Below are 13,162 nucleotides of genomic sequence, written 5' to 3'. Positions count from 1 at the left end.
CATTTTCCGTGAATGGATCCGTGAAAGGCTCATTTTTAGGGAGTTTTTACAGAAATAACGGATAAAAATTTTATAGGGCACGGGATCACTAATTAAACTTTACTTGATGTAAACATTAAAATGTAATAAATATCGAATGCTTTGTGCTGAAAATTATTTAGGACATAAATTTAAAGAAATTGATGATACAGTATATATATCAATGATAATAATTGACCAATACTTTTTCAGTTAATTAAATATATATGAAAACAATCCGAACAAATATACTTTAATTAATGATGTAAAAATTTATTAAAATTTTCAATTATAATGTATTTATATTTGTTCAATTACAAACTGATTTTATTTATGTAAAAAAATTTTTTACATCTACTTCACAATCAGTGTTGAACAAAAACTATATAATAATATACTGCTTATTTTTAATCAACAATTGCACATTCTGAACAATTGGAATTATAATATTTTGATAGATTTTTTGTATAAGGATTGAGTATTCGAGATGTATAAATAGCTTGCGGATGATTTATTAATTGGTCCCTTTTAAAAAGATTTGCTTTTCGATAATTTTCTACATGTTCAAAATCATCATTTTTCCAAAGACTTATTTGATCACTTATTTCTGTTGCATTTGGTCTTTTATTTGGATTTAAATCCCAACATTTATTCATTAACTCTATATAAAATTTTGGTGCTTTCAATTTATTTATTTCGGGTCTAACTCCTTCACATATATCTAATGCCAAAAATTCATCATGCGCACGATTAGCAAAAGGTTGTCTTTCGGTTGCTATAAAATACATAACCATACCAAAGCTATATATGTCCGCTGCTTGAGTATAAAGTTTTCCTCTTAGTACTTCAGGTGCTACATAAGGCATAACTCCATAAATTTTTTCTTCATCAATATTATCAACTTCTCCACATAATCCCATATCTGAAATACGTGTATAATCACTAATATCACTAATGCTACTAAAAAGAAATAATATGTTACCTGTATGAAAATCATGATGAACTTTCTTTTTTTGATGAATTTCTTTAAGACCATTAATAATATTATTTAATACTTTTATTTTATTCGTCCAATCAAAATTCTCATAATTTCCATTTATCCATTTATTAAAATCACCACCCTCCGCATATTGAAGAATCATAATATAATTTTTAGTATCCGGATTTTGAGATATTCCATATATTCTAAGAATATTAAGACTATCGATTGAGTATTCTTTAGCCTATTAAAAAAAAAAATAATTGTTACATTTAAATCAATGAACAACTTATAAAATGTTTTATACTGTAATCTCATACCTCGTTTAGAAATCTCTCATTGATATTTCGTGAACTACGTAAGCATTTTAAAGCAACCTTTTTGTTCATTTCTCTTGTCCACTCCTTTTTATTATCATCAAAATATAATGGACCATCTTCCCATATTGCTGAATATACCGTAGCAAAACCACCTTTGCCTATTTCTTCAATATCATCAAATTGATTGTATGGTATCCATTCAAATATTATATCATAATAATAATTAATTTTTAATTGCATTTGTTGAATAAAATCTATGATTTTTTCGTCGATTAGCAAATTATAAAACCAATTTGTAATAGATTTTTTCACATATCTTTCATAAATTTCAATCATCTTACTATTATGTAAAACTATAACGTAATCTTTTGTATCTGGATTTTGAGATATTCCATATACTTTAAGAATAATCCTATCCTTATCTGCCAAGTATGCTTTAACCTATTAAATATAAAAAAAATTAATATATAATAATAGATATATTTTTTAGATCAAAGGTTTAAGTTTCATACCACATTCAAAAATTCGCTGGTCATTAAGCATTTTAATACAACTTTTTTATCTGATTTTCTTATCCACTCCTTACTATTCTTATGATCATAATATAATGGACCGTCCTTCCATATTGCTGAATATATTGAAGAATAACCGCTTTTACCTATTTCTTTAATATTACTAAACTTGCTATATGGTATCCATTCAAATACTGTATCGTTCCAATTATTAATTCTTAATTGTAGTTCTTGAATAAAATCGTTAATTTGTTTATTTCCATTGGTCCAGTCTATAAAATTTTTTTTGAAATTATTTATTTGACACGATTTACACCATTTATACTTTGTATCCGTATATTTCTCATCACATTTTTCACAATATTTTATACCATATTCTGCACAATATGTTTCCTGGAAAATTATTATATAATCGTTTGTATCTGGATTTTGAGATATTCCATATATTTTACTATTACCCGTATATGTATTAACCTATTTAAATGTGAAAAGAATATTAAAAAAATTTTCGATTTAAAATCACAAAGGACTTCTTACCTTGTTTAAAAATTTATTGATAGTATTTTGTAAATTACATATATTATAATGTAAAGATTTTAAGATGATATTTCTTTTTGATACTCTTTTCAATTCCATTTTATTATTATCATAATATAATGGACCATCATTCCATATTGCTGAATATACTGCAGAATAAATAGTACTTTTACCTATTTCTTTAATATCATTAAACTGGTCATATGGTATCCACTCAAATATTATATCATCCCAATTATTAATTTTTAATTGCATTTCTTGAATAAAATCATCAATTTTCCTATTTTTACTAGTCCAATACGTAAAATTATTTTTTAAAGAATTTATCTGGCATGGTTTACACCATTTATTATCTACATTTGTATATTTTTCAGTACACTGCTTGCAATAACTTTTGCCATATTCTTTATAATATTTATCTTGAAGGACTATAACATAATTTCCTGTATCTGGGTTTTGAGATATTCCATACGTTTTAAAATTATTATTATCCTTATTTGATAAAAACGTATTAATCTAGAATATACAAAATATAATTTATATATTAAAAAAAAGAAATATTTAAATTAAATTTACAAATTATATTATTATTCATACCTTATTTAAAAGTTCATCAATATTATTTTGTGAATTATATAAGCATTTCAAAGCAATTTTTCTATTTGACCTTCTTGTCAATTCATTTTTATTATAATTATAATACAATGGACCATTTTTCCATATTGCTGAATATATTGTAGCAATATTACCTCTACCTATTTTTTTAACTTTATTGAACTGGTTGTATGGTATCCATTCAAATATTATATCCCATAAGTTATCGGTTTTTAATTGCATTTTTTGAATGAAATCATTAATTTTTTTATTGCCACTAGTCCAAGTTTTAAAATTTTTTTCTAGGAAATCTATTTGACAAGACTTACACCATTTATACATTATGTTTGTATATTTTTCCATGCATTTTATACAACACTTTTTACTATATTCTTCACAATATTTACTTTGAAGAATTATTATATAATCATTTGTATTTGGATTCTGAGATATTCCATGTATTTGAATATTATTACAATTATAAACATTTGTTGAATGTGTTCTAACCTATTTATTAAGAAAAAATTTTATTATTCAATATTTTAATTAAATTGAATTACAAAAAAATGTCATACCTTATTTAAAAATTCATTAATATTATTTTGTGAGTTATATAAACATTTTAAAGCAACTTTTGTATTTGATTTTCTTAACCATTTTTTTCCATTATAATATAATGGACCATCTTTCCATATAGCTGAATATACTATTTCAAGAACATCTTTTCCTACTTCTTCAATGTCATTAAACTGATTGCATGGTATCCATTCAAATACTATATCAAATGGATTATTGATTTCTGATTGCATTTCTAAAATCAAATCATTAATTATTTTATTTTCACCGAAATTTAATTTTAAATTATTTGTTTGACATGGTTTACACCATTTATATTTTATATTTGTATATACTTCATTACAATTTTTACAATAATTTTTACTATATTCTATGTAATATTTATCTTGTAAAACTATGATAAAATCTTTTGTATCTGGATGTTGAGATATTCCATACATTTTATAATTACTATCAGTATTTTTTAAGTACATTTTAACCTAATTATACATAAAAAAGGAATTATTATTATTATAATATTATAAAATGAAGTAATTAAATTCATAAAAGATTCGTACCTTAGTTAAGAATTCATTAACATTAATGTTTTGTAAAAATTTTAAAGAAACATTTTTGTTAAACATTCTTTTCAATTCCATTTTACTACAATAATAATTTAATGGTCCATTCTTCCATATTGCTGAAAATACTGTCATAGTAAAATTTCCTTTACCTATTTTTTTAATATTTTCAAATTGATCGTATGGTATCCATTCAATTATAATATCATTATGATTATTAACTTTTAATTGTATTTCTTGAATAAAAACATCAATTTTTTCATTTTTACTTGTCCAGTTTGTAAAATTATTTTTAAAATAATTTATTTGACATGATTTACACCATTTATACTTGATGTTTGTATATTTTTTACCACATTTAAGACAGTATCCATTTTGAAATACTATAATATAATTTTTTGTATCTGGATTTTGAGATATTCCATATATTTTACAATTAACAATGCTTAAACATGCTTTAACCTATTTGTACATAAAAAATGAATCATTATAATATTCCTAATTTTCAAAATTATTTTAGAAATTTATAAAAAATATATTACCTTAATTAAAAATTCATCAGAATTAGTAATTTGTAACCATTTTAAAGAAACATTTTTAGAAGATATTCTTTTTAATTCCATTTTATCAAAATCATAATTTAATGGACCATCTTTCCATATTGCTGAATAAATTTTGGAAGAATCAACCTCGCCTATTTCTTTAATATTTTTAAATTGATTATATGGTATCCATTCAATTATAATATCATTATGATTATTAATTTTTAATTGCATTTCTTGAATAAAATTATCAATTTTTTCATTTCCACTTGTCCAGTTTGTAAAATTATTTTTAAATAATTTATTTGACATGTTTTACACCATCTATACTTAGTATTTGTGTATTTTTTATCACATTTGATACAATAACCATCTTGAAAAACTATTATATAATCTTTTGTATCTGGATTTTGAGATATTCCATATACTTTGCAATTAAAACTAGCATCTGTTAAATATATTTTAACCTAGTATTTGTGTAAATAAATAAAAAAAAACAAAATTAAAATTAAAATTAATATTAAAAAATTTTGACTAAATACTATATAAAACATACCTTATGTAAAAATTTATTAATCATATTATATGAATTATATAAATGTTTTAAAACAACTTCCTTATTTGATTTCCTTAATAATATTTTTTTATCATAATTATAATATAATGACCATTTTTCCATATTTTAATGAAATCACATTTATCACTTTTATCAGTAATTGATCATATGGTATCCATTCAAAAATTATATCATTATAATTATTAATTTTTAATTGAATTTTTTGAATGAAATTATCTATCTTTTCATTTTTACTAGTCCAGTTTGTAAAATTACTTTTTAAATGATTTATTTGACATACTTTACACCATCTATACTTAGCATTTGTGTATTTTTTATCACATTTGACACAATATCTATCTTGAAAAGCTATTAAATAATCTTCTGTAACTGGATTTTGAGATATTCCATATACGTTGCAATTAAAACTAGCATCTGTTAAATATATGTTAACCTATTTGTACAAATAAATAAAAAACAAAATTAATATTAATATTAAAAATTTTTAAATATATAAAACAACTGTTAACATGTTTTACATTCGGCCATTTAGTTCCTATTATCTCCTTGATCAACTATCAGCAAAAAAGACCATACTTAAATAAATACAAAAATTCTTACTTTTCCCATACATTTCAAGTAATCAATGATGGCTTTCCTATAATTTACTCCTTTAGGCAGAACAGGTTTCTCATCATCGGGAATATTATATAAATGTAATTTAAAATGCTCAACCGGTTCTGAAACAAACTGATTTTTGACTTTCCTTTACTTTTTTTTGGTCTTTTAGCTAACGCTGGATAACCCCATTCTTCGACAAATTTAAAATTTTCATCATACTGTAATACTGTATTTGTTTTTAATGGACCGATTTGGTCAGGCCAAGTATCATTCGTAATAATTTCGTTATTCACTTTATGTGCATATGTGAATCCCTAAAAATTTTACAATGATTTAATGAAAGTTCAATAGTTTAAAATAAGAAAGATTAAATAGAATAACTTACAGAATATGTTGTTCCAAAATCTCTTGGTTTAAATAAATGAAATTTTTTAGTGATGATTTTCTGAATAATAGCAGTATTTAAAAAATGAATTTAGATAATTACCAATTGATATTACGACACGAACACCGTCCATTTATGGGAAAAAAGAGTTCGGAGAATTCTATTAAAGGAAAAAAAAGCAAGAAATGAAAAAACTCTCCGGATAAACGGATAATTTATCCGAATTATCCGGATTAATTTTAATCGTGAAGACGATCATTTCCTTTTTGGCGATAGCGTCTCACGCAAAATTGCAAAAATTATCTTTTTGACCCTGTACGACATCCTTTTTTGACCCTCCTCTATGTAATACAGTATATGCGGGTCAAAAAATAACACGAGGAGGGTCAAAAAGGTAAATTTTGACACAAAATTAGACATGAATTCTTAAAATGGAAATTTATTTAACGATCTTGTACAATAATCACTATAAATATGGCCCAAATTATTCTGAACCGGATTATTTATCCGGATAAATTTAGTTAGATATCCGTTGTAATGCCGTAGTAAATTTATTAATTGTGAGGCGCAGTATTATATTTTATAAATTTTTAGTAGTTTAAAATTGTATTTTAATTGGTCCGCAATGACATTAAACTATGATGAATCAGAATTAGGAAGGATTAGCGTCCGAGATGACGTTAAACTAATGAGTTATTAGATCAAGTGATTAGGATGATTTAATTGGTTATCAGAATGATTTTACATTTAAGGACGAATTAAACCATTGAGGGATTGGAATAGAAAATCGAATCTTTTCAAGATTTTTCTTATAGACGACCAACCTAACTTTGAATCAGTTTCTAATTTCAACGAAAATAATCAGCACTTGGCCGGCATGAAAAATTACTTTGGAGTCAGGTTAACTTATATGTAAAAAATTGCTGAGAATCGATTCTCGAGAATCGATTTTACTATGTTTTGTCGATTTTCGATTAATCGATTCCAATCCCTAGTTTGGATAATATGGAACAATGCTTTTTAGCAATGTGTTTAGTAAATATTTAATTTTTGAGGCAACGCTTAACATAAAAAGGTGTAGGACAGTTCAATAGGTATTACAATATAAATAGCAAATTATTTTAACCTCCCAAAAAAAAGTTTACGAATTTTGAGAATTATTTTAAAATTTTAGGATAAATATTTAACCATTATTTAATATTATTAAACCAAGCATATTATTGTATTTATTTATATTATTAATAAAGTAATATTTTGTCAATATCTAAGGTGGCAACGTGACTTATCACGGGCTTAGGTATTACACCGTAAAATACGGATAACGGATCTAAGCTCTAATTCTATTAGAGAAAAAGGAAAAACAGAAATGAAAAAATTCCGAATAAATAAATAAATAAATGCGAATATGTTAAGATCTGATGATTGACATACTAAGTTATATACGTTCTTCTCAATTGTTGTTAGTAAAATGATTCCGTGTCACATTATACTCGCTAGCTATTAGCATTTTTTTGTCTTTGTGTTATTTGATGTACTATCGTACAACCAGTGTTTGAAATTCAATGTGCGAACTGCAGAGTGTGCGCGCGCAAAATTTTTAAAAACTCCGCACATTTCCGCACATCGCGCACATTTTTGCACATTTCCGCTTCCGCACATTGTTGCTTATTTTCCGCACATTTGCGCACATTTCCGCACATCATTAGTCATTACTTTCTGCACATTTCCGCACATCGCGCACATTTTTGCACATTTCCGCTTCCGCACATTGTTGCTTATTTTCCGCACATTTGCGCACATTTCCGCACATCATTAGTCATTACTTTCCGCACATTTGCGCACATCTGTACGCATCGCGCACAAACCATTTATTTATATAATATGAAAGAAAGTTTTTATATTTTCGTAAATGAGTTTGGTAATTTTATTTACAAATATCATTAAAAATTTCGTGTAAGGTTTTTATTGGATATAATTAACATGTGAATTAATATAAGGTTTGCAAATACAATTTATCTATGTGGGGATTTTAAAATAACATATTTGCGTGAATTTTTTGCACATTGAATTTTTCATGTTTACTGATGGAAAACTGTTTTTACCCGGAAAAACAGAACAAGATCATGTTAATAACACAAATAAAAGGAAAAATAAACCAAATCAAGATAATAAAAATAGCTATTAATGTATGAATGGCTAGAATATCGAACATATCGAACAAATTGAAGATAAACCTTTTATTATTGGTGTTTAGTGCGAAAAAGCAGAATTTACTAACCAAATGGCTAAAGGAACCGCAATTTACAAAAAAGTTTCACTTGTTCATCATTTGAAGCATTCAATAGCAGAAAAGAAGCAAAAAGAAAATCAGAAAAATTTTATTGATCATATTATATGAATTATATAAATGTTTTAAATCAACTTCTTTATTTGATTTCCTTAACAATATTTTTTTATCATTATATAATGGACCATTTTTCCATATTTTAATGAAATCACATTTATCGCTTTTATCAGTAAATTGATCATATGGTATCCATTCAAAAATTATATCATTAATTTTTAATTGAATTTATTGAATGAAACTATCTTTTCATTTTTACTAGTCCAGTTTGTAAAATTATTTTTTAAATGATTTATTTGACATGATTTACACCATTTATTTGTCATATCTGCATACTTCTTACCACATTTTCCACATTTTCCAGAATAATATGAATAGATATCATTCTGAGCAACTTTTGTATTTAATATTTTTGTTCGTTTGCTTAAATAATAACGAATATCCTTATTTGTTTCTGATAGTGAGTGAATATCTCTTAAAAGTTTCTAAATTGAAAACATATTAGCATTTTTCCAATTAATACAAATGACAGTTCTACATGAACCACTCACTGTCGTCAGTTCAAGTATTTCTACGTAGGATTTCTGAAATTCCTTTATAACATTATTAATTATTATTCATTATTTCCAGATTTCCCAATTTGAAAATTCCTTTATTAAGCAATGTTGAGCGAGTTTCAAGTTTGTGAAATTATTTAAAATACACTTACTTTCATTTCTGAAGCCAAGTAATGTGTTCTTAAATTAACCTAAATCAAAAGAATATTAGCATTTTTGATTTATTACAAATGATATTTCTATTTGAACTACTTACTATCATCAGCCTCAATATCTTTATTAGTATAAGTTTATTTTCATATGTCCAATTTGAAAAGTCCTTTTTTAACATTACCAAAATAGATAATATTTTTAGCATATTACCAACTAACATAAATGACACTTTTACAGAACCGCTCACTAACCACCACTTTCGAATAATCGTAAGAATTGATGGAAACAATTTTTTCTAAACAATCGGCAAAGTTTCTTTTGGAATATCTTCGCAGTTTCATTGAAAAAAAATATTGAATTAATTAAATTAATTTATAAATAATAAGGTTTGTTAAACTAGTCACAAAGAACATGTATTTAACGTTCTTTATCCTTATAATTCAAAGATATAACGTTTATAAATCTATGTTTCTCTTTTTTTTATATGAAAGAAATTATGTTTTTCACTCTTACCTGTAATTTGGTAAAACAGATAAACGTCGTAAAAAAGAAGATTTACTACTTGATAGTTCATCAAATACAATAATATTTGGAATATTATTTTCAAATTCATTATAATTTATTCGTTTTCTTAGAATGTTAAGAATGTCAGTTGATAGTGGGGAATTAAGTAGAATCATTTTGAAAAATTTAGCAAAAAAAAAAAATACAGTTAGGGAAACCTTCTATTACGATAAGGCGCATGAGTTTGCATTTTTGCATTGGTCAATCAATTCTATTGGTCGAATTCCACGACCAGCTGACTGGCGCTGCGCCGCACGCGGCTAATAATGACACAGCGTTTATAATATTTCAATTTCTTTCTCTCATTTTTTAATATAATCATAGTTTTATCATTTCAATTGCTGCCTCTAATATTAATTTAATTTTTGAGGTAAAAGTTGATATGGGTGTATAATGTAAATAACAATTATTAACTTGTAAAAAAAAAAAATTTTAATTAACTATTGCCTTTACTAGTTTTTCATGATGAAAAAGAAAAAAAAAATTATTATTCTCTGGTGGATTGAAAATAATACATAATAAATAATTAAATTTTTACATTGCTTTGTTTGACAACGTAAAAGTATTTTTTTTCTTAGGATGATATGACTAAAAGGATTATCAGAAAGTGAATTCTTTCAAAATCTTAATTAACAAAAGTATTAAATTATTTGTACAGTATATTATCAATATTAATTACTGACATAAATATTTGTCCATCAAGTAGGTTTAATATGCAAAACAATATAAATTTATAATTTTTTTTTAAAAAAATCAAATGCTAAATCATTTACTCAAATAGTTCAATTAATTAAATTGAAGTTATATAAATTATGAATAGTAATACGCAAATAACATAGTTACGATAATATAAATTTGCAAAAAACTTTACTACTTCTAATTATATTTTTATTTTATATATTTATATATTGTAAATTATTTAAAGAATTCAGAAATTTCAAGATCAAAATTCTTATCATTAGCTAATTTTAATTTCATTTACTTTTTCTGAATGGAATTTGAAGAATAAAATATTTCATCTCCTTCCTTAAATCAAGAAAAAAAAATGATATGATTACATGTATTGGTCGTATTAATAGAAATTATTATGATGTTACTATGAAATACAAAAATATAAATATTTAATAGTATTAGACAATATGCAAATTAAGTATATAATGTGTAAAACCATTGTTCTTCTATGTTAATAAAAAATTTATGCAATCAATTGTATTTATTGGTAGTTTGACCTGGTCAAATATCCGAATAAAAAACCGAGGTTTTATCCCGAATTGCAGATTTTGGATAGCTGAAATATTCCATGAACTAACAATCAGAATTTTATGATTCGTAAAGCGCTTACTACAAAATTTGTTTTTATCCGGATCGAAACGTCCCAAATTGATGAATCACTTGTAAATGTTTTCATATACTATGCATCATTTGCATACTATTACTTTTTCAGATTCATTAATTATATTTTTGGTATGATTTTTTTAATTCAAAGAGTTTCATTGAAAAGAATAATAAAATTAGACTTTTTGTAACTTTTTGTGCTATATATAGGATAGGGTATACGCTATTTTCAAATTTTTTACATAAAAAGCATAAAACAATTCTTAAATTTAAGAATAATATGATGTTAATCTTTTTATGAAAATAAATTAAAATGTCGTGTATGTAATTGTAATAGTAATCTTTAAAATTCTTACAATCTAGTTTTATTTTTTTACGAAATAATTTTTTTAAAAAAATTTTCTTTTTATCAATATATAATTTATATACTAGTAAATTAGTATTGGTAAATAAAATAATTGATGATGAATATACTGGAACAAATCATTATATACGGTACAAGAATTATGATAAATTTAGAAGACGTGAGAATTTATGTTGAAGGAATTCTTGTTCATGGAAAATTGTTATCTAAAAAATATTAAATTGTGATTTATTAAATTAAGCTTTTGATAAACTTTTTAACGTGATGGAAATTTTGATTTCATCAATTATAAAACTCTAACCTACAATTGAAGGTAAAAAAGCACAATAAAAGTTTGTTCGTAAAAAAAAACTCATTTAATTATAAGTGGTGTTTTTAAATTTGAACATTTGTGTGTTCAGTTGTTCACGTATAATTATGTTTAAGGCGTGAATAATATTAAATTATTATTGTTGTAATTATTAATATTTTTTTTATACATAAAAATTCTTTCTATTCTGATTTTGTTTGCAGAATCACCAAAAACAATAAAATTTTAATCAACTTAATCGACTTCTATTGCGTGTTACTTGAAGAGTATCTTTTTTTCTTTGTACGCTTGTAATACAGTACAATCATATAATAATATTTGTTCAATGAACGGAACATCGAAATCATTTTTGATGTCACATGACATATTTGTTTATATAATTCAATAACGAAATGACCGTTCTTTTTAAAATCAGACTATTTTTTTTTATAATAAAATCAAAAGTTTTTAAATTCACCATGACTAAAATTCGAGAAAAATTATTTAACATTGCAATTAATAAAGCATATGTATTAACAGATTATAATATTCAAAGTACCTTAGACAAACAATTTGAATTTAGAAAACAAATTATTCTTGCTGATAAATCTCTTACAAAAAATGAAATATCATGTGCAATAAATTCTTTAAATAAACATTTTGATTATTATAAACTTCTTTTTACGAAGGGACAAAAAGAATTTGTGAAATGTCAAATGGAAACACTTAGATCAGATTATATAGTAGAATGGATCCCATATGATAATCTAAAGAATATTAAATTTTTAACCAAAGGCGGATGCTCTGAAATTTATACAGCAGTTTGGATTGATGGAAGTTATGAAGAATGGGTTTCAAAAGAAAAACAATTAAAAAGATATGGAGAGCAAAATGTAGTACTCAAAAAGTTAGAAAATGTTGAAAATGCTAATACATAATAGAAGTTGGTTTGAAGAGGTATGTAATTTAAATGTATTTGAAAGATGATAATTCAAATATTTTATGTAATATTTATTAATTTTAGGGTAAATCTCATTTATCTATAAGTAAAAAATATTCACAAGTTGTCCCATGTTATGGTTTAATAAAAGATACATCAGATGGAAATTATATACTTGTAATGGATCATATGGATGTTAATTTAAGAGAATATTTACAACAAAACCATAATAATCTTAAATGGAAAGAAAGAATTCAAATAATTAGGAATATTACTTTTTCACTTTCTGAAATCCATCAAGAAAATGTAATTCATAGAGATTTACATTCTGGAAATATATTATTTGGTACTATATCTCAATTATTCAAACTTAGCGATTTTGGATTTTGTAGACCAGCTGATAAACCATTAAATAG

At 24.2% G+C, this 13,162-nt stretch overlaps 2 protein-coding genes across 3 annotated transcripts; both read right to left on the bottom strand.

Annotated features, from left to right (window-relative positions):
- Positions 1 to 425: 425 nt before the first annotated feature.
- Positions 426 to 4,719, bottom strand: OCT59_029821 (uncharacterized protein; the record flags this gene model as incomplete). Of its 2 annotated transcripts, XM_066146228.1 has the most annotated exons (8): positions 426 to 1,241; positions 1,318 to 1,758; positions 1,830 to 2,303; positions 2,367 to 2,882; positions 2,964 to 3,467; positions 3,536 to 4,015; positions 4,094 to 4,558; positions 4,639 to 4,719. In XM_066146228.1, the coding sequence occupies 8 exons, from the start codon at positions 4,717 to 4,719 to the stop codon at positions 426 to 428; spliced, it is 3,777 nt and encodes a 1,258-aa protein (XP_065994895.1). The 2 variants fall into 2 exon arrangements, with proteins under 2 accessions (XP_065994895.1, XP_025176815.2); XM_025308604.2 differs by lacking the exons at positions 1,830 to 2,303; positions 2,367 to 2,882; positions 2,964 to 3,467; ... (1 more) ...; positions 4,094 to 4,558; positions 4,639 to 4,719 and having other exon boundaries at positions 1,318 to 1,386.
- A 4,043-nt stretch (positions 4,720 to 8,762) lies between these two features.
- OCT59_029820 (uncharacterized protein) lies at positions 8,763 to 9,934 on the bottom strand (the record flags this gene model as incomplete). Its single annotated transcript, XM_066146227.1, has 6 exons — positions 8,763 to 9,029; positions 9,096 to 9,137; positions 9,254 to 9,292; positions 9,358 to 9,420; positions 9,506 to 9,581; positions 9,768 to 9,934. The coding sequence occupies 6 exons, from the start codon at positions 9,932 to 9,934 to the stop codon at positions 8,763 to 8,765; spliced, it is 654 nt and encodes a 217-aa protein (XP_065994894.1).
- Between the last annotated feature and the right edge of the window lie 3,228 nt (positions 9,935 to 13,162).

The sequence above is a fragment of the Rhizophagus irregularis genome, chromosome 9 (assembly GCF_026210795.1).
Source record: "Rhizophagus irregularis chromosome 9, complete sequence".
Taxonomy (NCBI): Eukaryota; Fungi; Glomeromycota; class Glomeromycetes; order Glomerales; family Glomeraceae; genus Rhizophagus; species Rhizophagus irregularis.
Note: the sequence above shows the minus strand (reverse complement) of the source record. Positions and strands in the feature narration are given on the sequence as shown.